Here is a 24,920-nt window from a genome sequence, read left to right on the forward strand (position 1 = left end):
CACCACCCAGCTCATACCCTACTCAGATACAAAAACTGCACCTACAGCCTCAGGCACAGCAGGGCGGACAGTATCATCACACACAGAATGAGACTTTACAACAGCTTTTTCCCTGCTGCAGTAAGACTGATGGCAAATACGAAAATATGAGAAATGTGAGAATATATGTGCACTAACCCCTTACTAGACATGCACAATAACCCCTTACTAGGCATGCACAATAATAATATAAAAATGTTCCACAAGGTATTTTTGTTAGAGCATCTCATCAACAGGGTTCTCTTGTGGGACCTGAGTAATAGCAGGACATTCTCTACCAAGCAATGGAAACAGTCCTGAATTTAAACTGTGTTTTAAGATGTTATAGCCCCTCACTACCTCACCAAGCGTAATGACATATCCAACTCCACCATGTGAATCACTAAGTGCAATGTTTGAAGTTTGCTGTGGGAAATACTATTATCCTATTTTTGTGTATTGCGTTTTAATACTTTGTCACCCTTATACAACTTTTTATTTTAAGACTAAGTGAAAACCCCATTTAATGCATATTTTCTGCCATAACTTGGCCTATAATGAAGATAAAGCCCTGAAAGGTTTGGGGAAGATGCAAAGTATAACTGCCTATCATACCCAAAAAGATGATCCGGATCCGATCCAGACTGAAGATTTGAGGACACACTGTGTTGTTCTGGATCTCATTTTTCATGAAGGACCCATTTGGTGAGCAAATGTGCCTTGGCTGTGGGTGTTACATGCCTGTCTGAGTCCTCTTGTTTATATGATGCTTGTGTGTGTCAGAACACAACTCTACATGATCCTCTCCGTACCATAGTACAGCCTACCTTTTCAATGATACTATTGACAACCAAAGGATTCTTTAGGATGTGCTGGCCGATGCCAGTGTTGAACATGATCCCTGCAACAGAAAGCAAACAGGATCTTGTAGACTTGTGTAGTGCTAAGAAGTAAGACGATTATACATCCTACGCTTGCAATTTACATTTTTTTTTAATAGGTCAAGGGCTCTTAAATAGGCTAAAGCCAGTATGCCAACGGCGTCTGCATTAAACATGATTTGGTAGCTTTGTATAACTAATATACTGTTAGACACTTAATGCAGAGAACAAAACTCAGCCATGGTCATGTTTCATCAACTTGGGACGTGAATGGCAATAGTTGTGACATTAACTGGTAATTTGATGGACACTTTGTGGGCCGAAATAACCACAAGACACCTGACAAGTATATTAAACAACGCCGTATATGCATTTGCTTTTGCCGATAGCGCTAACGGTGTTAAACATTAATTATCTGAATTAAGTTCTGCGTTAGCGTCTTGGAGAACATACCCTGGTTCTTGACTTCTTGGTGCTGCCTGCTTTTCTTCTCCGCTTTAACCTTCGGCATTTTACCTGTTTGTATTCCGACTGAAAATCCAGAAACTCGGTTTTTAACATTTGTTCAAAAGCACACATCTATGGTCGGAAAACACGTGGTCCTCTTCTCTGGTATGGCGGTTTAAAATGGTTCCTTGCTTCCTGTGTCGCCATCTACTGGCAACTGGACGCTATTAACATTGCTAATACAAATAAATCATGGTTCTGGTTTAAAAGTTTTATTATTTGCATTATATTGATTAAATCAGTACAGAAACATAAAAAACAGGTAATTAATTTGTTCTCTAGTCAGGAATAGGAAACTCATCCAGTGTCATGGCAATGTCTCGAAGTTTGGGATCATCCAGCCAGTTTATTTGACATGCCAACAGAATGCCCTGAAAAGAAACACATACATCAGTTTGTTGCATGCATTCATCATTCTCAAACTTTGTTCTGACAGATTGAGTATTTTCATTTATACAGTTCCTGTACAATTTACCCTCAGGACGTTCTGTGTGATGACAGTCAACTTTTTATATTTCTCCAGGTTTTCCTGGCCTTTGGCCAAAGCTGCTTTGTACTTCTCTATATCTGGATGCTCTTTCTTGGACATCAACTCCTCCACCTCTTTAAGTTTCTCATGTGTGAGACGTTTCATCTCTACAAACACAAAATGTTCATGGCAAATTTAGAGTCAAAACAATTATGTGATTAGTTTAACAAAAACAAATTAATAATTGACAATACAGAGAAGTCATTGTTAGTGATTTCTTTAGCACATGGAGCAGTAACAAAACTCGTTTCATTTTTTTTTATGCTTATAAACCTCAGAACGTACCAAGTCTCTTCTTCTGTATTTCTCTAATTTCATCTTGAAGAGCTCTTGACTCCTGTTGAAAAAGAGATTTTGGTATGAAACTCGTTACCTCAATTTGTTAGAATGAACGTTGCAAGGAAACATCAGCAGCCAACTGGACGAATCAAAATCCTTCTTTCAAATTTAATCAACTGCAATTAAATCTGTATTAATCAACATGTAATCAAAAAGAAAGTGATACTGTCACACACCAGGCAAGTTCAAAGACGTGAGCAATGTCAGTGAGTTTCTAAGGGAAACCAGCTCATTGTAAGGCTTTCATGACCTACTAAAAATAATTTACCAAAATATTTCTTCAGAAATGTAGCTCCAACAATAAGACACCACCTCGATATACCTGAGCACTGAACATAATTCTCTGGCCTGCAGAAACAGCTTTAACTACTGGGAGAAGTGACTACAGTGGCCCAACAATGTCAGCAGCAAATCTGGCGTTAACAGACAGCAACATAAAAGCCTGATATACAAAGTCCAAAGACATTTTATCTATCAAATCACAGCCCGAAACGGTTTTATACACAAAAACACTTCAAACTTAACAATAATAGTGAATAGACAATGAAGCAGTCATTAAGTGTTACATACATTCTGAAGTTGATTTATACGGGAACATGAAGCCATGCAGCGATCGCCCACATCTATCAGTGCGCTAAAAAGAAGACAAAAACTATCATTACAAAAATATTTTAACAAAATAACTGACTTTTTTTCATTATGTTGCGAGTTGGCGCACTCAGCCTGTGAATCATTCTGTTTCAGCTTTTCTCGAATAGCATGCCACATCTGCATTCTGAAAGACACCAGTGAAATAAATGAACAACGTTAACCAGGGTTCATTTCTTCCAGATTAAATATTATAATTTACTTTTAGAAACATCCAGCATTCACCACCAAAAATAAAGAAAGAATAACACCTCTAAATCACTTTACCTGTGCAGTATCAATGTGCTGTTAAAATAATCCGTCCTGACTCTTTCCAGATTGTTGACACAAGCTGGTCTGGAACGTGATGAAAAAAAACAACAACATACGTTAACAGTGTAAATTCTGAAACCAACTGTAATCTCACATTTGATTCAAATTCTAGATCTGCATCATTAGGCTTATTTAAATACTTACAAGTGTCTTTCGGGTTCAGATGTGCTGCGTGATTCCTTTATTTTTCCTGTTACAGGAAACTTGATATTAATGCTTTGTTTGTGTTATGGATGGACATTAGAATTTTTTTATTTTTTATTTTAATCAAGCCAGTTTAAGTCGATTATTCGATTAGTCGTGACATCACCAACCAGCGAGGCAACATGAGTGTATTTAAGGAAAATATATCAATCCACAAGTATCATTAAAATTTTTAAGTAGCAGGTATTTGTTCCTGTCGCTTGCTGTCACTTGAGATGACATTTAGGTGCAACAAATCTAGTCATGTTTCGTTGTCACTCTGTCTCATCTTTTTTCTATTGAAGCTCAACATTTTTGTGGCAATGCTGTAAATGACTCTTCATCGTGCTGGTAGAACCGTGGAAAGAGAGCATCATCCTGCACAATGAGCAGTCAACTTTGTTGTCCAACTGAGTAAAATAACGGCACACTTTGCTTTTTTGGCTGAATCTGCCGACATATCTGCTGCCTGCTCTGTGTGTGTGTAGTACATGGGCAGAAACAGTGTCAAAAACATTAGTTTCACTTCTCTATGACATAGAAAATAAATGCCTCCAAAAAATTTATTGATCATTTTTCCCAGTCTTTGACCACTGTTGACCTTTTCAACGAATCAAATAATTCACGCACATTGCTAGTTTGCGAGTTTAATGAAAATACAATGTGATGGACATAATGCACAGTTATATACCTGCCTGGAGTTGTACTTTGATTTCAAAGCACTGGTTGTACATCTGCTGTTTCATTCTGAAAAGAAAGACATTTCAGCAATCATAAAGATTCATTAAGCAACTGTATGTGAAGTGAGGTGTTGGGATGTGACTCATCACATAAAACAGCACTTAGCCACTGTAAACTGAATAATAATAGAAGTGTTAAAGTAGATGTGAATGAAGAACCTCAGCAAGTCAACAGCAGAAGTATTCTGCTCTTTGGCGGAACCTTCAGGAGCAGCATCATCATTCAGTGCCACAGCCTCCATGTTGTGGTTGATAGTAGCCATGTGGTCAGATGGGTCCATCACAAAGCAATGAAGGTGCCTGGAGGGACGAATCAAAAGAAAGTCTAGGTCAGACCTTCTGGGTTTGACCCAAGGAACATGACCCCTGAACCGATTTAGAACTGTTGCCCTAAAAGAATTACTACTCATGTGCTGCTTAATTTTATACTAAGTAATTATCCAAGCAAAAACCTTGCAGGAGAATAATACTGAATAATCAAAGTTCAGGATAAATACAAGGTTAATATATAAAAAAGACAAAAACAGCAAGTGGAAACATCCATTATTTATATCACTTATTCCTGAATAGGGACTGGAGCCAATCCCAGCTGACGCTGGGTGAGAGATGGGGTACATCCTGGACAGGTCGTCAGTCTATCATAGGGCTGACATGTAAACAAACAACCCGGAACCTTTTTGCTGTGAGGCAACGACGCTAACCACCGCGCTGCTGTGCTGCCCGCAAGTGTAAATATAGTGGAGGTTAACATTACCGTCAGATACTATCGTTAACGTTATTCTCCTGCTAACTACATCACAGAAATGACCTGTTCATCTCTGACAGTTAACGGTAACGTCACCCTTGCTCCTTAACGCCACGTCAGGAACCAGCTACAGCTGCTAATTAAAACGGCTGCAATAACTTAAAAATTCACTCAGCAGCTCTGTCACATATGAAGCACAGTTTACCAATAACAAAACAAAGCATAATAACCCTTATCGGTTGCACGCACAGATCTAACGCCACGGACTAAGACAGTTTTACTTACCAAAAAAACCGCCAGGAAGTGACGACACCCGTCATGTTTAGCCTCCCAAAATGATGCACCGCCCCCCGCAGGCCAGGAGTAACAACTGATTGGATTTTAGTGCTGATCGGTCACAAATTTGGATACAGGATTATTCGCCTTTATGAGTCCAGTAAAGGTGAACTGTACGTGAGACGCCCTGTGGCCAAAGAGCATGGCTGAGCACTGGGGTGAAGACGAGTGCAGCTAATAAGTGTAGTGTGACTTGTTTGCAAGGGTCATGGCCTCACAGCAAGAAGATTCTGGTTTATCTATTTTCTTTATTAATTTATTTATTTTAGACAGGAGTTGTATCGTTCATTTTTTCTTATAACTATTATTCATTTATTTTGCTTGCTCGCATACATAGCTGTCTTTCTTAGTGCTGCAGCTAGACCTCTGCAAAACATCCCACGGTAGTCGACACCAAACGTCAGCACGTTTCTACGTGCCCTGCTCCAGACGAGACTCTAAAGTTGCCTTTAAGCACCACTCTCAAAATAGAGAAACTGCACTTCGCCGTTTTCGCAATAATGACAGGTGTTTGTGGATTACACTTAAATGTAGGACGTGTTTGACAATAACGACAATATTAATACGAGTTCTTACATATTAAATTGATTATGGCACTATCAAAATAATGATAAATGCCTGTTGACAGTAAAAAAATTCAACTGCTGCTTCTGCTGTTGAGTATCTAAATAAAAAGGAGAGCACTCTTCAGATATGACAAATGAAACAAATAACCTGTAGAGCTGTTCTTGAAGGGGCTACGTGATTCATTATTTTATGTCTCTGAGCGGGCATCTGAGTAATTCCGATATTTATCCCAGGACCTGAAGGCAGCACTATTATTTTACGTATATGGGCAAACGATGAAGAAAACATGCTGAGGTTATGAGTTTGGAAACGATGCTAATCTTTGTGAAGACATCGCGACTGTACAAAGCCCCTTGTCACGCCTATGCAGGACCTGAGTCTGGTCTATATGAACGATGTACGTCGCTGGTTTTGGATCCCGCTGTTACTTTATGATGAGAAGAAAGGTCTGTAGCCGAGATATTGAGAATAACGGAGCACGACTGACAGGCGGATCCACTGCTGGAAGTGGTAAACACACGGTCGCATGTTTTGTGTCACAGTCGAGCCTTGTGTGGTCGGAAAGCTAATGACAAAGGTTGCAGGTGGTCGGGGTAGACAGTCAGACATCCGAGGTGAAGGCAGGTGGGCCAGAGATGGGAAATGACACCGCATTGCTCCAAATCCATCCGCTCGAGCGAAGGAGGATAGCCCTTCAGGCAAAATATCCTCAGAGAGAACACGGTGTTTGGTAATCACTGCTAAGACTCAGTGCCAACGGAGTTGGCGTTATTATTGGCCCTATCACTTTGCAGAAATGTCCTTCACAATGGAGGATAATTTGGAGTCGGGCTGGGTAGCCGTTCGGCCGAATGCGTTTGAAGAGAGGGAAAAGCATAAATTCGTTTTTATCGTCGCCTGGAATGAAGTGGAGGGCAAATTTGCCATTACATGTCATAACAGGACGGTGCAGAGGAGAAGCTTTGGTAGGGACCCTCTGGCAGAGGCCACTGGCCTGGATGGGGACAGAACAAAATGGCCCGAAAGTCCCGTCCGGGATAAAGTATCTAGGAGCCCTAGCAAAGGAGCCAGGGAGGCTGCGGTTAAAGGCTGCAGCCCTAAAACCAAGTCCGTCATAGCAGCAAAACCAAGTCCTGTCAAAATGCAAACTGTCATTAAACCTGCTGCATCTCCCGTAAGTCCTGATACCGAGGCGTTAAAATCACTAAGGGAGGACCAGCTGTTCCCGCCGCTGGACAGCCTGGACCTGGAGGAGCTGGACAGCCTGAGCCGGGAGGACTGCAGCTGGGCAGGACTCTTCTCCTTCCAGGACCTACGGGCGATCCATCAGCAGCTGTGCTCGGTCAACTCGGACCTGGAGCCCTGCCTCCCGGTGTTTCCGGAGGAACCCGCAGGGATGTGGACTGTGCTTTTCGGCCCGACTGAAGTATCCGAAACCGAAATGGATGAACTGTGTTACAATCTACAGGTTTACCTGGGCCATGCGCTCGATACATGTGGATGGAAGATCCTTTCGCAGGTTCTGTTCACGGAAAACGATGACCCAGATGAGTACTATGAGAGCCTGAGCGAGCTGAAGCAGTCCGGGTACGAGGAGGCGCTCAACCGTGCAACAAAAGATCTGCAAGAGGTGAGTTTTCCTCATCTCCATGACTTTATGGGCTTCCCTTCTCTTTAAATGACATTTATACAGTGGTACATTTGGACAACTGGGAGTATCCCAGTACAACCATTGTCTTTCTGCTGTACTGACCAGACCAGCTGGACTGCTTCAGAGTAGAAAGGAGGTGTGATGCAGCAGCCATGCAGTCTGAGCAAGACGGTTTTAATACACTTCATATGAGTCTATCCAGTTTAGTACAAAACAATGCAATTTACACAGACAAAGTTAACAAAAATGGGTGAACAATTATATTCATTCATCTTCACTTTAAGTCACACAATTACAAAAGAAGTATAATTTAAGCACCACTTTAATTCTTATCTGATCTATTTGATTTCATTTCATCTTAGACCAAAGTGGTATAGGATCGTTTTCTTTGCACCAGATGTGTCTGTTAAACCGAGTGTAGATGTGGGGTCACTGACTGTTGTGTACAGTGCTTTAACTTTATTGTGTTGGTGTACAGGTATGTGAGCCATCCAAGGTAAGATCAGCATGTGAACGTTATGAGGTAGGATAAACCAAATAATAAATCTCTCTTTGCACTATAAGTTAGAAACAACCAGAGGTTACCATATGAATCAAGGCACAGTCTGACCTCTGTAAGCATTTGCAAGACAAAACTACACAGACATGTCTGTAAGTAACTGCTGTTTGCTGCACCCACTGCTGCACACATACAAAAACACTCATAGAAATGCAGTACAAGCAGTTTCCTTTTAGAATTGACCTGTGCACAGGTTGGGCTCTACCTACTGTTTATGCACAGTCACTGTTCAGAATACAGTCAGCATGTTTAGCAGGTCTTTAACATTTTCAGTTACAAATTTTGATATTAGTCACATGTTCTTGTTAAATGTACTGTGTTTCTGCTGTTGGAACGTACAAGAAAATGCATGGATTTTTGGCGGAAACAGACAAATCTGTGGATCAAGAGAGAACAGTTTGATAAGCACTGATAAATGTGTTATATTGATAACATTTCTCTTTGAAAACAGCATATTTATTAAGCAGTATGAAATATTCAAGAGTATCTATCCTGTAGTTGTGGTCTGCACCAGAGGGTGCAGTGTTTTAGTTGGCTAAAAACAGCAAACTCAAAGCTACTCTATATTATTTCTTTTCAGAGCATCTACTGAGACTAAAAACAAACTCTTACTGTGATTAACATTTTTGGTAGGATGAAAAACGTTGCTGCATTACTGATTTTTGGCATTGCCAACACAGCCAGTGTGTGATAGTGAATATGACTTCTGCATGCATTTTTAAAAGATAAAAAAAATTTTTAAGCTGTAATATTCATATGAAACTTCTGTATGTATATTATATAATCCAACACTAGCAAAATATTGACATAGTCAAGTTTGTGCTTCCTTATAAGTGACACAGTGAACACATTCATGCTCATGCTCTTCTTACACACCAGCAGCAGCTAGTAACTGATTAACTGCTCTTAAGATAAACAGTGGCTTTAGATTAATGGGTCCTTCAATCATGGAGCCGGAAGTCGTTTGATAGAGCAGGTGAGCGAGAGCATTAATGGAGTTTCCCATTGTTAGCATCACACTATTACTCTGGTCCATTATGGTGGTTGGTAGACCAACTTTGGGTATTACCTGTGTTTATGGAATAAATGATAATCGTTCACACACTAATATTCTGACCCTCTCATGTATGTATGTAGCTGGGGAGGACAAAAATATAAAGACGCCTCTACATATAATGTAGTCCAGTACAACACCACCTTTGACTATGACCTCAATAAACAACAGAGAATTGAATTTATACATTTGTGACAATTTCACCAAAAACTGAAATAGGTTGAGCTTCACAAACACAAGGCGGACATGTTGCATTGAAGTGCATACAGTTGTACTGGTGTGACTATTAAAGTGGACGGGCAGTGTATGTTTACTGTCACTACAAAAATAAGACAGCGTCAAGAGACTTCCTCACTGTTTTGCTTTTGGCAGAGACAAGAAGCCGTGAGTAGCATTGAAAAATCATCCACATTATTCCACCCAGTCAGTCCCACACCCATTTACACAGTTCAGAAACACAAACACACACACACACACACACACACACACACACACAGGAAAAAAAAGACAGAAAACCAGACACAGGAAGTGTTGCCTTGCTCCCCTTCCTGAACAAGAAAACATCAAACAGCAGAGCTATCAGTCTCCCAGAATGTGCTTCAACCAGCTAGAGCTTATTCACTGTTTGGAATTTCCACATAGCCTTAAAGCGTATTTATCCCGCGGATGAAGGAAGAGCTACTGATCTTATTCAGCTCTTCATCCCAGCTCTAGCTCTTCTGTCTGTCGTGACCGTGCTCTGTAGGTCATTCAAACACTCATTCACTACAGATGTGTGAACATCCCACTACAAGTTTGTTTTGTCCATCTCCCACACATACACTCAGATGTTGTGTTTCCATCACTTCAGGGGACTTTACATTGACTTATATTCGTTTCCTGGAGACTTACCATAACCTGAAACCAAGTCATCACTCTAAAATGTACCAAATGTGCATTGTGCGGACTTGCTCTTTGTCCCTAAAAGGATGTCAAGTCCCAGCAATGTGTCTGTACACATTATAGAGTAATACTAGACTACACACACATGTGCCTATCGATCCTCCCCCTCCATTTGTGGCTTGAGTTAATGGCTATTCAGTGCTTGCTGCTAGCCTACAGGATCGTTCAGTCTGGCAAAAATGTGTGTGCATTGATCTTATTCCCAGCAGCAGAAAGAACCCCAGCTCACTCAGCCATGGTCTCTACGCTGACAGAGTGCACTCACACATACTCCTAGTATTTACAGTTACACAAATCATCCTCATAGTGACCCCGTGAGGTGTAAATGGCCATTTAGTAATGAGTGACAACACTAGATGCAGTGATAGCTAGATGGAAAAATGTATTTAAGTAAGGGTCCTCTGACTTTTGTACACTTCTGATGGGTTACCTGACATAAATGTAACCCTACTATACAGACAACAGGCAGCCATTACTTCAGTAGAATACATTACAGCTGCTTACAGTATGTTCACCCACTGCTTGGTGTGCACTCTTATTTGTACATGACAGACAGTTCAATGAATATATATTTATATTTTCTCATCAACATGCTTCTGTCTTTATGTTTGTTTCTCAGATGCCTTTGGAAGCCCCTTCTGCCACTGTATTATTAACAAGGTCTTACAGAGATCTTGTCAGGGGCTACAAATGTTGACCTGTTCTGGTATTCTGAAAGTTGTTTATATGTTGACAGTAGTAAAAGTAACCTTTTGTGTTTGTGCAATGCAGCTGCTGGAGAAGCATAAGACTATGGACAGTATGGTGGAGCTGCTGGAGCTATATGAGGAAGAAGACCATGCCTATGGGGGTCTGCTGGAGGCCTCCACCCAGCTGTACCAGTACCTCCTGCAGCCCTTCAGAGACATGAGGGAACTAGCAATGTTATGCAGACAGCAGATTAAGGTAAAATGAAGTACTAAAAGGCTTTGGTCCACAGGAGACAGAGGGGTGTCCTTCATATTTTAAGTACTGAACAGAGTTTGACCCCCAGACCTGTAGTGAACCAGGAATTTGCCAAGACCTCGGTGCGATTTTACTAAACCAGCCTCCTGAACTTTCTGAATCACAATGCTCTACTGAAAAGTACTCAGTATACTCAAAAACACAGATGACCAGTTGATTTCCATAGTAAAAAAAAAAAGCATCGTAGTATTGGTGTCATCCAACTTGGAGAAAATGAAAAAGCCAAACATGACAAAAAATAATTTAGTGTTGTTTTTGGAAGTTTGACTCCATGTGAATCATATGGGTTTTTTTTTTTACTCCAGAGATTATTCAGATGTTTAACTAGCATCCTGTATGTAGTAAATTGGCTACTACACAGATTCATTGATGTATTTTTGTACTTCTCTACAGGCACTGACTTGGAACGGTCCTAAAACATAATGGATGCTCACAAGAAATTCTCATGTCTCTTAAAATAGGTTCTGCTTTGTGTGTATGTGCATGTTTGACCGTGGTCTCTATTTTCATTCTCTTGTATATTCCTTACAGTTGGTAAAAGAATGGGAGGGGGTGAGATGTATCTAATCACAAAGAGAAGCGAAAGGCTGGTGAATGGATAAAGGGTGGAAAGGCTTTGTTCAGTCTTTGCAGTGCTGATAGCACATTTATATTTAGCTAACTGACTCACACACAGCACATCAGTAATAAAAATGCCTCAGTGTCACATTACCTCATCAACAAAGAACACAGCTTTTCACAGCCTTGGAATAAGCATCTTCCTATTAATTTGGTTCTTTTCCACAGTATCTGAAAGGCTTCTGAGATGTGGCAGGTGGGGGTTAAGTGACACGCTGTGAGCTGGAATGGAGCCTCAGTGGAGCTCCTGTTTCCTGCAGTCTCACAGAAACATAAATAAGTCATGTTGCATGTAGTCCTATGGGCAGTACAGGTTGATGCCGGCATTAGCAGGCATGCAGCAGAAATGGAAAGATTAAGAGCAAAGTTAAAGAGCCCTCCGGTTTAGGTGTGGCTGAGTAAACGTCCTCACTCCGTCAGTACTCATCTGGTTTTGCCAGAGCAAACTCTGGTGCACTTTGTGGTTTTCACTGCGGTACGTTATTGTTCACTAATGTCAGTACAAGGAACCCCTGAGGAGGGTAAAGGTTTACAATGCTTACAGGTCCCACTGAGATTTGAACTGGGATCACTGGATTCAGAGTGCTAACCATTACACCATGGAACATCCTACTGGTGAGAAGAGGGGAGAGGGAGGATTAAACTGGCACTTCCTCATCTATTTATAGCCACAGTGTCTATAGCTCAGACACAGCACAGCTTTCTTTGGATCATCTTCCTCTGATTTTCCTTTGTTGTGAGTTTATCTTTTTCTGTCGCATTTTGCTGGTAACTTCACGGTCACGGTAACACAGGATGTTAAGTCAAAAGTGCTCAAATTAAACAAGCTATAGCAATGGCAAAAAATAAAAATCAAAGCAGTGAGTCCTGGCAACGTGACAGCAGGAAACTGCAGGGCTAAATGATACTGGTGCACCGCTGGGCAGTGCCGCGCCAGCTGAGGTGAAGCGAGTTTACTTAGGGCCAGACAGGGATGTAATAATCTTTGCTGTTCCCTTTCCTTCTTGTGCTGCATTGAAATCTTTTGTTTTCCTCTTGGACGTTTGCTAGTTAATACTCCAGATTGTTGTCTTTAATTAAATATTTTAATTGGCCAAATATTGTTGTGTCGTGTATTGTTATGGTGACATAATAGTCGTATTCTCAGTGTGGCCCTTAACTCCCTTTAACTGGTTGTACAGTGAAATAATTAAGAGAGAAAGTGTCTCATGCTGTCATATTACAGGCATTAGTGATTTAAGTTTTAATGCATGTTTAAATAATCTGCTTACATTATTTTTCTTTTCTCTTTAGGAACAACAAACAATTCTACAGTTTTAAATTCATTGTAATAATAATTCTCTATGTTCAGTCTAGATGGTGATCATGTTTTTGTAAGCTAGTTAAAATGGGTTTGTGGACCTTGTGACACTGACACTACTATTTGCAATAGAAGTGGTTCTCCAAGGTGTGAAAATTTTGTGTTTCCACAGTGGTATCATGCATATTTAGGTGTGCACACTGTGACCTGTATCTGCAAAATACTTGTATACTGCTGCTGCTTCCATGTGTGGGAGTGGAGCTCCCTCTCCAGGCCTCTTTACTGTGGTGAAACCATTGAGATTGAGTGCACTTCTCTAGCTTATTCTGTTCATCTCACAGCGTTTAACTCAGTCTCTTCAGTGTGTGAAGGGCACCATCATGTACATGACCACCTAACGACTCCTGGGTATTATTAGGGAGCAGTGTTATCATCTGACTATGAACTTGTAAATGCACCTTTAAGCATCATCTTTTAGCAAGGCTGCCTGAGATGTCCTGTGTACACAGGAACTGCCATGCTGTAGCTTTTTAATCAGCACAAGTGAAACAACTTGTATCCCATGATTTCCTCATTCATTCTTTATAAATGTATAATAAAAAAAATGCATTTATGTCATAGAAAAAATATTTGCCATACTTCACTGTCATGGTTCTTAGTCTTGCTGACAAAAATATGTTCATCCTCACTTTACAGATTTCCATAGAGAATGACTACTTGGGCCCAAGACGGATTGAAGCTCTGAAAAAGGAAGACTCCGACTGGCAGAAGAAAGCCCAGGAGGCAGTCCTCAACATCCAGGAGTTCACTGTGAAATACTTTGAGATCACTGCCAGAGCTCAGAAAGGTGCAGTATGTCATCACTGTCACTGCCAATGTCATGTCAATAAGGCAGCAGTGGAGAATGCACACACGCAGCGGTAGCGTTGGTCTGCTATTGACCTGTGTGTAGTTATGAACAGCAGAGCTAATGTGATTCGGAGTTAATGAGCCAGTGCAGACAGCCGAGCTTTGACAGGGACAGGAGGAAACAAGGACAGCCTATTGATCAGTCAGCTCTGCCAGCAGATTCTCTCAGTGCAGGGTTACGCCTCACTGTTCCCCTGCTTCTCCCAGTCTCTCTCCACCATTGACTGGTCGATTTGTTATCTGACACTTATTAGATCAAAAAGCAAATAAGTGAGTGGCTGGAAGTGCAGACGAAAACCTGTAATGTCCAAATGCAGCCAGTAGATGTCACCCTGTGCTGTGGTAAAGCTTTTCTTCTGTGAGACTTCAGTCATTAATTTAAAGAAACTGTGTGTGTCATGCCCACTTAGGGAGGGTACCAGATGAAAAAGCTGGTTGTGTTTGTGAGCATAGATTTAACTGTGTGGAAGTTTCATTCGGCCATGTGTGCATTGAGCTTTGTGCGTGTGTGTGTAGGGGTGTATGAGCGTATGAAGGTGGACCAGCGCAAGTTTGGTAAATCTTCATGGACGGCGGCGGTGGAGCGCATGGAGAGACTGCGCTACTCTGTTGCCAAAGAAACCCTGCAGCTCCAGAGAGCCAGGGAGATCTGTCTGGAGCAGAGGAAACACACACTTCGAGAGGAGGTGGGGTAGTAGTAGCATCATATGAAGCAGACATCAACACACACAGTTGTTTTGTGACTTAGTCCTTTGTCTCCATACCTACCTTCAGATCCAGTGTCTGTGTAGCGGCGAGGACGCGATGGTCCTCTTAGACCACATGGAGGCACAGTACTACGAGCTCCAGCTCCAACTGTATGACATTCAGGCTGAGATATTACAGTGTGAAGAGCTGCTCCTCACTGCTCAGCTAGACAGCATTCGCAGACAGATGACAGGTATTGCCTTATTTTGGACAACATTACTAGCAACTATTGGACAAACCTTGTTTACAGGATAAGCTCCTTCACATGTATTATCTTCCTTTCAAGAGTCCTGACAGGACATTTCAAATTATTCATAACTTTACTTTTCACTACTGGCTGTGCATGAACCTGCTACTAGACAGTCTGAATTATTACTCTGTATAATAGTGCTGTGTAGTGTCCCTCAAACACACCACACAGCACAAGTCTTCATATTTATGCATATGTGCTTTCAGAGTGTCAGGATGAGGTTGTGTACTACGACACCTTTGAAAGTGCAGATGATATAACAGAGGATGATAGTGCAGAGAGGCAAGAGCTGCGCAGACTTCAGGTCAGTGCTCGACAGCTGGAGGCGAGGAGGGGGCGCATCACTGCCAAGCGCTCCTACCTGAGGAACAAGAGGGTGCGTATCCTTTACTCGCGCTCTTATTGCCATTCCTGGCGCATATGCTGGAGGCTACATGCTGTCAGTGCTCACATGGGCTGTTCTTCATCCCGTCTTTGCTGTTGATTAGATTGGTTTTTTTTTATGTATAAAGAGTTTCATTATTTTTGTTATGTAGTGCAACTAACAATATTGGATTTTGCTAAGATGTCTCATTATATCAGTAGCTAGTACGTTTAATGTGTAAAATGTAAAAACCTGCAGCAAACACTGACCTGTTATCCCAAATGCCCAGTGACTATTCAAAAAGTCAGAACTGCCTGTTGTACTGTACAACAAGTTATATGAGAGTAAACTGCTCCAAAATGTTATTTATTCAAATATGGTGTATGACACTGAGCTACAAGGTTTTGTTTCTGCAGTTGTTGTCATGTTGGCACTGTGAATGATACTGTATGGATCAGTTTGTTGATTTGTTTTTACAGGAGATCTGTGTATCAAACCACACTCAGAAACAGCAGAAACGTCAGACCACCCTCAAGGAGTCTATACCCCACTGGGTCATACAGGTACATATGTTTATATCGATGTGGCTGAATACCTGGAAACTATTATTAGTAATAATTCTCTTCTCCTCTAAACCCTTAAATATTCCAGTTGAAAAGTGAAAAAGAGGAAGATGAGGAGAGGAAGAACAGCAGGGTGAGTCAGGAGAGACAGAAAACGCTGGACAGACTGCGGACTTTTAAACAGGTATGTGCCTTCTCTTAACTGTAACCATTCAACTCAGCATTTCTCATGCTTGTCTTACTGACTGACTCAAGCTTATCGCTGTATCTTTATGTAGCGGTACCCAGGTCAGGTGATTCTGAAGTCCACTCGCCTACGCCTGGCCCAGACCAGAAGAAGAGAACGAGGAAGGAGCATGGAAATGAGCGTGAGTGAGAGGGAGGAGCGTGTGGACTCTGTTTGTGTCCAGACGCAGGGCCAGCCGCTGTGTCTCAGCACCAGTGTGCAAACAGACCCCAGCACCACACTCACCACTCAGCCTGTCACAGCTCGCACAGCATCACTTCCTCCTCTGCCTGTGCCGAGTCCCGCAGACTCCTCCTGCTCTCCCTGCTCCCTGTCTTCACTCCTGTCATCTCCTATTTCCCCACCTCCTCCACCACCCCCTCCACCTCCCCCACCAACGAAAGAGGAATTGTCACCTCCTGGGAGCCCAGGAGGTGACAAAGGGCAGAAGACTGGGGGGAAGAGTGCAGCACAGGAGCTCTGTCTCTCCCCACTCGGCCCATTCATCCCTCGATTCTTTGACAGCAGCCAACTGGTGAGCGCCCGGAAAAAGCTGAGGAAGACTCCAGAGTTTGACCCCCATAGCAGAAGAGGTATTGGGAATACTTAATACTATAGCAGTTTCTCATGGCTTTATTAGATTTGCTAGTGACAGTAGCCAATCAAACCCTGTCTTCCTGTCCCCTCCCTGCATGCAGTGAGCTCACCCATGGATGAGGTGCTGGCCTCCCTGAAGAGAGGCAGCTTCCACCTGAGGAAAGTCGAGCAGCGTTCGCTGCCTCCTGCCAAAGGTGACGATGACCCCAACAACATCCTCGCTCAGATTCGCAAGGGGGTCAAACTGAGGCGTGTCCCCTGTAAAGAAAGAAAAGACCAGGGAGAGCTCAGGGCCTCCACTGACCCTCTGACCAGGAGCATCCATGAGGCTCTGCGCCGCATCAAGGAGGCCTCACCAGAGTCTGACTCGGATGACGATGGGCTGGCTGGCCCTGACTGGGAAAGCTAGGGCTCAAGGCTTAGGCACAACACATAATGCGCGCACACACACACAGATGCCTGCACCCTCTGTATACACTGTAATGTAATGCACTGTAGAGTGCTGAGCTGTGCTGTAAACACACACAGTTACTTGCTCACTTACACTCAAACACACACAGCCTGGTCCCACATATGTCTTGTGAGTTTGCCAGTGGCTGAGTCAAACTGAATATCACCAACTCACCAGGTATTTCAAAGGTCTATGGTCAACCTGTTCATTTAGTTTTTAACATACGTTCAGAACCATGTAGGACATGATTTTGTGTTCTCATCATTTCTGCTGTAGGTCACTGTGGTTCCTCTGATCAGACTACAGTGATGCCATGTTTGTTTTTTATATTTTTTTATCAGTTGTACTGTTGAAAAGCTTTGCACTGGCCCTTTGTGTCAACATTTACGTACAGCACATAAGCCATTTTACACAATACACTGCACTTGCAGTTATTTGTGAAACATAAAACCGTTCAAAAAAAAAAAACTATGTGGATGTGGTTGGAAATTTGGGGTTATATGAGAGATTGAAAAACAAATAGATAACACGAGTGAGAGCGAGGATCGTGTGGGTATGGTAGTGTCAGACACTGCTTGTCTAATCTGACACTGCATAAATACTTTAAATCCTGTAGGTTGTCGCACCACACTTGTGCCCCTCCCTCACTCTTGTCCTGTTCTGGTCTCCCGTTCTTTGGGTGAGGGAATATGTATCGGTTCATCTGTTTGGCTGCAGTATAAGGCTGGGCTCTTGGGAGCTACCCAGAGTGTGAATAAGTTTATCATGTGGTGCCCCGTCTAACAACATCTCTGACCTGAAGCTGGTGGCCTCGAGTAGAGGAAGATTTATCAGTAGAGCTGTAGAGTTTCTTTAGCGAGGTGGCGGTCACGGCTAGTGTCTGCAGTCGTGTAAGTGTGGGCAGACTTGGTTGGTGATTCCCAAACTTTGTGTGTGGGTTATTCACGGCAGAGTTGTCAAACTGGTCATGCTTGTTTGAATGATGGGTGGTGTGTGGGAGGCTCGATTCTCTCAGCACCGCAGGGAGTCACTGTGGGCTGTGGAGCAGGCGGTCGTGATTAATGTGGTTTCTCCTGCCATCTTATTCACGTTCTCTCCTCTCCTCTGTTGCATCTTATCACATTTCTTTGCTCTCAGTGGGCAGAACCACACAGTAGGAGGCCTGTTACAGTCATGCACACATGGACTTGCACATTGAACTCACAGCTGACATGTGCAGAAACATATCAGTGGCAAAGTGAGTCCACAGTCTCTACTACGTTTTTTCAGAAATAGTTTAAGCACTTTCATGAGACTTGCTACACATTCTCAATCATTTAATCTGTACAGTAGCAACCTTTTTGTTTTTTTGGTCAAAAGCACTGAATGTGATGTGGAATCAGACCTAAGGAAGTGTGATGCAGGGACCAGTGACATGCTTATCAGCACATGGATTCACACAAACGTACACAAAGTAAAAAGATGCGGAGTCGGGAGCAGCCTCAGCATGCCCTGTCTTAAGAAGCTTTGATGCAAAGAATCATACTTTTCCCCTTGTGCTTGCGTTGAGAGCCATTTGCAGATGAAATATGAAGCAAGCACTAATGTAGAAAGAACAGGAATGGAGGTACAGTATGTCTGTTATAGACCTCAGTGCTAAAGAGGGTTTATTATTATTGTGGCAGAACAAATCTGAGGCACTTTTACATGTCTTCTGTCACTGTCAGCACAATATTGTTACATGGTACCCTCATCATGTGGCACGAGACGGACATCTGACCCTGATCTGACTCTTGAACCTAACCCCGTCCATACCTTTTTTGATGTCTTAACGGAGGCAAGTTTCCAAAAGATATTAGTGCTTAGGTTTATGTTGCTCCACCAAACAACAACCAACATTGTGCTCAAACCCTTTGCCATGAACCAACTCTCACCTAACTGACCTTAGAAACACACTGTCCTGTGTACTTTGACCTTTATCTATAAATAACATTAACACAGCTTGTTTGTCAGCTAACTGTAATTTTGTATTGCATTTCATTACAGTGTGTATATTCTGTTGTTGTTTTTTATTTAAAGCATTTCCAGCCAAATTGTTTTGTAATGTGTTTGCTTCTGAACATTTCCCATTTAGACCTGTTCTCCACACAGGCTGCCTGTATATGACCCAGTCAGTCACTTGAGAAGTGCAATATAGTATAGAAAAATACAAGAAGGAGGATGAAACTACTTCATGGGTGATAATCAATTCAGACTGACTAATCCCATGGGCTGTATTAAACATTGCAGTTGTTTTACACAGTAGTGTATAGACACACTGTTACAAGAATACCTTTTGCCTTTACTCCTGTCATGGTCATTTATTCTGTTCTTATTTTATTTACAACCTTGCCCCTGCATTTGAATAAAACGCTACAAAGCAAATTCTAAGATTGTCTTTTTCGCTGTTGAATAGTTTAGTCAATCATGTGCTTTTAATTTAAAAAAGGAAACAGAGGAAAAGTGATGTGCACATGTTGAATTCTGCAGTTGCTGTATTTCAGTATAAAACATTATTTCTCCATTCACAGAGGTGTGTTCTCAGCCTAGAAGGTCTCTCTTTGTTTGAATAAAACAAAGGATTTCTTTTGGCCAAAGCTCCAACCAGCCTGTCTCTTGGTCATCTGGGAAACCCTTTTGCCATCAGACACACAAGTCTCACCAGTCTACAAACATCTTTAGCCTGAGGTACCTCTTTAATATCATTAGTTCAAAATTACTTTAAATAGTCAAAAATATTGCCAGTTTTCTCATACCTCTAAATACAATAATAGTAATACCTACATTTAAATACCTTAAGTTACAAAACAGGAGAATGAAAAGCTTCTTATCCACTACTGTACAAAGGCATTCATTAACAATAGCATTAATATTAAGGTATTCCATCACTGTCATTTGACTGTCAAAGTTAAACCAGAAGGGAAAAAAGGTAACATTTCCTTTTCTATGTGTCTTATTCCAGTGTATTAACCAGTGTGACTAACTACAGTATGTTAGTGCAGAATTATGCTGTGCTAGGACTTGAAAATCTCTTGACATATAGCGGAGTTACAACAGTGTAATAACACAGTGCGAACAGTGTTCAATTCAGAGGCAAAACAAGTGGCTTTTCATGTGAGTATATACAGTAGCTTTATAGAAATTTGGTAATTTTAAAGGAAGATAAGATGCAGTTTTGGATTTTACTCTGGTAGAGCTTTAAAAGCGTATATTCTGGGACAGAACATGAGACACTGTGTGTTTACATTGTGTTGTTACACATTTTAAATATATACTGAAAGAGGTTTTCATTGTTTACCTGCAGACTAGACACTCTGTCATAATTACTATGCAGTACTTTTCCATGGGTTAATACACAACAATAAGCCACTGCAGGGCGTTACTGCATTTGAGTTATCCATCCATTCATTTACAATGTCATCATGTGTAGAAAGTTGTCTTATACAGTTCTATAATTATATCATCATTATTATATTCTGTGTAAAAATTACTAGAAACTGAGTACAGTTCTTTATTCACTCTAGAGTGAGGAGTGAAAATCTGTGACCAGTTTCACTAAGGGTGGACGTATTCAAACAAGGAGGTGACGCTCTGTGAGCCCTTCGTGATGCACTACTTCGACCAGAGAGGGCTGCCACACAGGTTCGCGGTCAACAGTAGTACGCTTTCTGTCGGATCAGCTGAGGTGCATTTGACCCATCTGCACGAGTCCTCTGAGAACAATACCTGATGGGGTTGGATAAAGGTGTTGCACAGAGCCTGTCTGGTATTGCTCAGTGTGTGTGTGTAAGCCTTGATGTTCAAAAACGGGGTCTTTCTCTCACAGCACAAAACACACACATTATATACAAATGTGTCCACTTTATGTGCGCTTTAAAGGCACACATTCTGTCGAAGGGTTAAGCCTTGTTTGGAAACACATGTCGCACTGAGTTTGGCAGGAAGACAGGTCGGTCGTCTGCGGCGGTGGAAGCAGTCTGGATACAGGAATTCTCATGCCAAATCTAACACAGGCACACAGCCTCAAAAATGTGTGTGGCATAAACAATGCCTCTGGAAGATTCATACCCATCTACCGTGTAGGATTTTTAAATAGGCTGTGGATATAGAGCAGTCTTTAATTTTTGCTTAAGGAGTAAATCTATTTCTATCAGTCTTGTGTGTCCAGGCAACATCGATGTCACTCCGGGCTGATAGGTAAAACTGACTGGTTTGGTGAGGGCCACCTTTAAGCCTCTCTTTTCAGTGACACTCTGCTGGCAGCCCCAGCTCAAACATGGGATTCTCTGTTCAGTACTTCTCTGTACATTAAGTCACTTTGGATCAAAGCATCTGCTAGTTACAGCATAATATTTTGGGGGTATTTGGCAGCTTTGGCGCAGTTCTCTGAGTCTTTACAGCAATTATTTCCACATGACTTTCAACATTCTCCTTGGGGGCCAGTTTAGGGAAGAAGAAAGGGTGTGTGTGAGTGAGTGAGACTTTGAGAAGCTGCAAACTAAGGTGCAGCTTTCCCAGTCAAACAGCAGATGGCACTGAGGTACAGTTCTCAAGTTAACACTTTGCCATTTTGTTTGTGTGGGTGGATGGGGGGGCAGTTACAGGGTGCCAGACAGGCATCTCTACAACTGGAGAGATCAATTCAACTGAGGTCTACGCCCACAGCAGCCAATCAGAAGGCAAAATGAGGTAGTCCCTGCATTGTCTTGAACTACTGGAAAGCCTGTGGCTGTTTAGACCTCAATGCCTGCAAGGTAAAAACAAGGGATTAGCTGCCCTCTTGGAGCAAAATTAAAATCAGGGCAGTGCAGTGTCTCAGTTTGAATGTGTGTGGAGTGTAGGAGGAAGATGGAGTATGCTGAGTAGGGTTGGTTGTGGGTCATTTGGGGCTGTTAGGGTGTAAATTATCAATATGGCTCTGTCAGTGAAGATTAAGCAGTTCTGTCTCTAGCTGGCCTCTTCTATGAGCCGAGCCAAGGTGTCTCGGAGCTCTGTCAGCTCAAAGATCTTGCCGTCCAGCAGCTCCAGCAGCGTTCGCAGGCTCTTCCTGAAATTTTCTTGCTCCTCCTGGTTCTCCTCTAACCTCTGCTCTGCACCCGCCAGCTGCTCCTCGAGCACCCGACTACGTAGCTCTGTCTCCTGAAAGAAGTGAGACAGCTTTGTTGCCATGTTTATGTTATTAGGTGGGCAATGGCTGTTCTTGTCTGGGATACATGAGACTGTGTTTGATGTATTTGACAGGTGTTATTTTTGGGAAGAGCACCTCTTTCTTTCACCCACCTCAAGTTTCTGGCTAAGAGTGTCTTTCTGCTCCATCAGGTCATTCATGGTTTCCAATTCTTCTTTCAACTTTTCCATTTCCTGGAAGACATGAAAACAGATTAAAAGGCTGTGTAATGTGAACGTAGTCAGTCGCTACATTTCAAGACAAGCCACTCCCCTTATGTCTCACACCCATGCGCACACACACCTCTTCTTTATCCCTTAGTGTAGCCTCCAGTTCTTCTATGGTTTGGTTGAGTTCAGTTTTCTGGGATTTGATCACTGGAGTTTGGTTGCTCTGGCACTCAAGCTCCGTCACCTGAAAGGACAAAATGGATGTTATGACTCAAATCTGTGGAGAGAGAGAGATGGCTGTAACAGAAACCTGATCTAAATCCAACTATATCTTTCATTCCCATAGTACTCCTTGTACTCTACCTCGTGTCTCTGTTCTTTCTCCTGTCCTCTCATCTTGACTTCACACAATCCTTTCCAAATGATCACTAGTATTTGATTTGAGTGAATAAATTACACATGAAACCAAGCAAGTGTCCCTGTGCCCCTTTCCTCACCCGTTTGTGTAGTCTCTCAGCCTCCTCCTGGTAGGCAGCCAGTTGTTGTTTCCACTGTTTAACGTTGGCTGTGGACTCCAGCAGAGCTGCCGTGAGCTTGGCATTGTTCCCCTTTAGCGCCTCCAGCTCAGCCTCCCAGTGTTTTGTCATGGCAGGGCTGCAGAGCACAGGAACATTCTAGTTTAAAGAAACAGTATGACAAGTGCTAATGTCTTCATGCCGGATGTGAAGACATGAAAATTCATTATGTCTGACCTAAATCTGCAACATTATATTGTGACTGTGAAGGTATATATATTTTAACAAGATGAAATATCCATCCATCTTTGCTTCAGCACTGACACTCAGGCGTGAGGTTGGCACTTCCCTGTGAGAAGATGTAAAAGCAACTATCTGGCACATGAGCTGTAATCTGAGATTACTCAGACTGACCGGTGCCTAATCTGGTCCATTTACTGACATATGAGACAATAAGATGAGAGATAAGGAGAGGTGACTAAATGTGATTGAATTTCATGATGCAGAGGCACGTGTGGAAGACTTGTACATTTGCTACTTGATGGTTCAGAGCTGAAATATAACTCGGCCCTCTGCTATGCAACTCTGCTGTTAGATACCAGCATTCATTTAGGATTTACATAATGTCCACTCCATCTCTCAAATAACGTTTCACTTGGGCAAGAGCTTGTATGAAAGACCTAAACGTTGTTGAGTACTGACATCAGGTCAAGTACCTTTGAAAAGGAGCTCCTACTCCCACATACTTCACAGTAATTCCTCACAGTGGTGGAAACACATGCACAGAAAAACAAAAAAAGAAGCTTAGCTCGCTCAAGGAGTGCCGAGGGTCTCTATATGACCCATCCAGTTTTGTTCCACCTCCTCACTGACACACACACACACACACACACACAATGTATATGCTCACACACTGCAGCAGTGCTCCACTATGCCATAGCACCCACTCTATGAAGTGTAAAAGAGTGAAAGCCCAGATCTAATTCACTCAAGACTCCCACGGCGCCTTCGGTTCTTACACAACAGCCGCCCCCTCCACAAGTGCAAGTGTGTCTGCCTGTGTGACGCATAAGAGGGAGACAGCACTTCATCCTACACATGCACATACTGACACACAACCACACACTCACACATACACACATGGAGCGATGCTGTCACCAAGGCACGCAGCCCCGCCAATGTATAAACCCCACACACCAGCTTGGAGAGCAGAAGAGCAAGCGAGACATCAAGATATGAAGCTGGAGACAGAGACGGAGAACGCAAGGGAGAGCGACCGAGGGAGAATTAGCAGAGAGGAAAGAGCACAGGACGTTTTGACACTGGTGTTCATCTTCGTGAAATGAGTCTGCCTGACTTTCAGGAGGGCGCCTGAGCACAATTCTTGAGGACAGAAGCGGTGAAGGTGAGACACATGGAGGGTAAGTTAGCTGCTACTGTGTCACTGAACAGCTAACTAGAAAGATGATGTGATTATTTACACAACATCAATCATGAGGATTTTACTAGCAATTGATATTTTTTTAAGTTGCTGGTGAGTAAATAATTTAGTTATAATTACACTTCAAGTCATGGAAGAGCCACTTGTGTGATGTTGAACTGAAGAAGCAATTATTTCCTGTTTGCATGAGTCTGAACTTTTTTTTAACACAGTTTTTGAATAAAATTAATCAAAAATTCTGCAGTAATGCTACAGAGTTAGTTTTTATTTGTTACTATTTGTTTCATGTGACCAATATTCTGCCAACTAAAGCCGACAAAATTTTGTATGGTGTTGGTAAATTTTTATTGCATTTTATTATGTTTCAAATGATTTTATGTGAATTTTTTGTTTTTTGTTTAAATCAAATTCTGAGTGTTTTTTGTAGTTTGGATATATGTATGCACTGCCAATACACCATGACTTGAATAAAACATCAACAATCTGTTTTGCGTTGTACTACTTTACAATGTCAAGTATAATTCACTCTCAAGATCAATAAAGCTGCCAAACACAAAATGCAATCTTG

The 24,920-nt window shown here is 42.1% G+C and overlaps 4 protein-coding genes across 9 annotated transcripts in view; 1 reads left to right on the plus strand and 3 right to left on the minus strand.

The window, feature by feature from the left end:
- dimt1l (DIM1 dimethyladenosine transferase 1-like (S. cerevisiae)) overlaps positions 1 to 1,512 on the minus strand; it is a 5,428-nt gene extending 3,916 nt beyond the window's left edge. The window contains exons 1-2 of the mRNA XM_020594404.1: positions 1,353 to 1,512; positions 846 to 919 (exon numbers count right to left, since the gene is read on the minus strand). Of these exons, the coding sequence (XP_020450060.1) occupies positions 846 to 919; positions 1,353 to 1,410 (132 nt within the window). The 5' untranslated portion in view covers positions 1,411 to 1,512. The remainder of the gene's footprint in view (positions 1 to 845; positions 920 to 1,352) is intronic.
- An 81-nt stretch (positions 1,513 to 1,593) lies between these two features.
- cenph (centromere protein H) lies at positions 1,594 to 5,517 on the minus strand. 5 transcript variants are annotated; one of them, XM_020594405.1, is made up of 10 exons: positions 5,188 to 5,517; positions 4,317 to 4,457; positions 4,109 to 4,164; positions 3,379 to 3,424; positions 3,190 to 3,258; positions 2,993 to 3,049; positions 2,845 to 2,908; positions 2,221 to 2,272; positions 1,882 to 2,042; positions 1,594 to 1,777 (listed from the first exon to the last, which is right to left on the minus strand). In XM_020594405.1, the coding sequence occupies exons 1-10, from the start codon at positions 5,220 to 5,222 to the stop codon at positions 1,685 to 1,687; spliced, it is 774 nt and encodes a 257-aa protein (XP_020450061.1). In that variant the 5' UTR covers positions 5,223 to 5,517; the 3' UTR covers positions 1,594 to 1,684. The 5 variants fall into 5 exon arrangements, with proteins under 5 accessions (XP_020450061.1, XP_020450062.1, XP_020450063.1 ...); XM_020594406.1 differs by lacking the exon at positions 5,188 to 5,517 and adding an exon at positions 4,966 to 5,126; XM_020594407.1 differs by lacking the exon at positions 5,188 to 5,517 and adding an exon at positions 5,133 to 5,179 and having other exon boundaries at positions 1,595 to 1,777.
- Positions 5,518 to 5,609: 92 nt separating this feature from the next.
- Positions 5,610 to 21,717, plus strand: LOC109956920 (junction-mediating and -regulatory protein). The gene is made up of 10 exons (XM_020594394.1): positions 5,610 to 7,435; positions 10,783 to 10,956; positions 13,631 to 13,781; positions 14,360 to 14,529; positions 14,618 to 14,783; positions 15,047 to 15,216; positions 15,684 to 15,767; positions 15,856 to 15,951; positions 16,046 to 16,586; positions 16,692 to 21,717. The coding sequence occupies exons 1-10, from the start codon at positions 6,602 to 6,604 to the stop codon at positions 16,997 to 16,999; spliced, it is 2,694 nt and encodes an 897-aa protein (XP_020450050.1). The 5' UTR covers positions 5,610 to 6,601; the 3' UTR covers positions 17,000 to 21,717.
- homer1b (homer scaffold protein 1b) overlaps positions 18,733 to 24,920 on the minus strand; it is a 23,263-nt gene continuing 17,075 nt past the window's right edge. For both annotated transcript variants that reach the window (XM_020594402.1, XM_020594401.1), the window contains 4 exons: positions 22,894 to 23,050; positions 22,530 to 22,640; positions 22,340 to 22,420; positions 18,733 to 22,198 (listed from right to left, as the gene is read on the minus strand). In XM_020594402.1, the coding sequence (XP_020450058.1) occupies positions 22,007 to 22,198; positions 22,340 to 22,420; positions 22,530 to 22,640; positions 22,894 to 23,050 (541 nt within the window). In that variant the 3' untranslated portion in view covers positions 18,733 to 22,006. The remainder of the gene's footprint in view (positions 22,199 to 22,339; positions 22,421 to 22,529; positions 22,641 to 22,893; positions 23,051 to 24,920) is intronic.

The sequence above is a fragment of the Monopterus albus genome, unplaced genomic scaffold, assembly GCF_001952655.1.
Source record: "Monopterus albus unplaced genomic scaffold, M_albus_1.0 scaffold23.1, whole genome shotgun sequence".
Classification (NCBI taxonomy): Eukaryota; Metazoa; Chordata; class Actinopteri; order Synbranchiformes; family Synbranchidae; genus Monopterus; species Monopterus albus.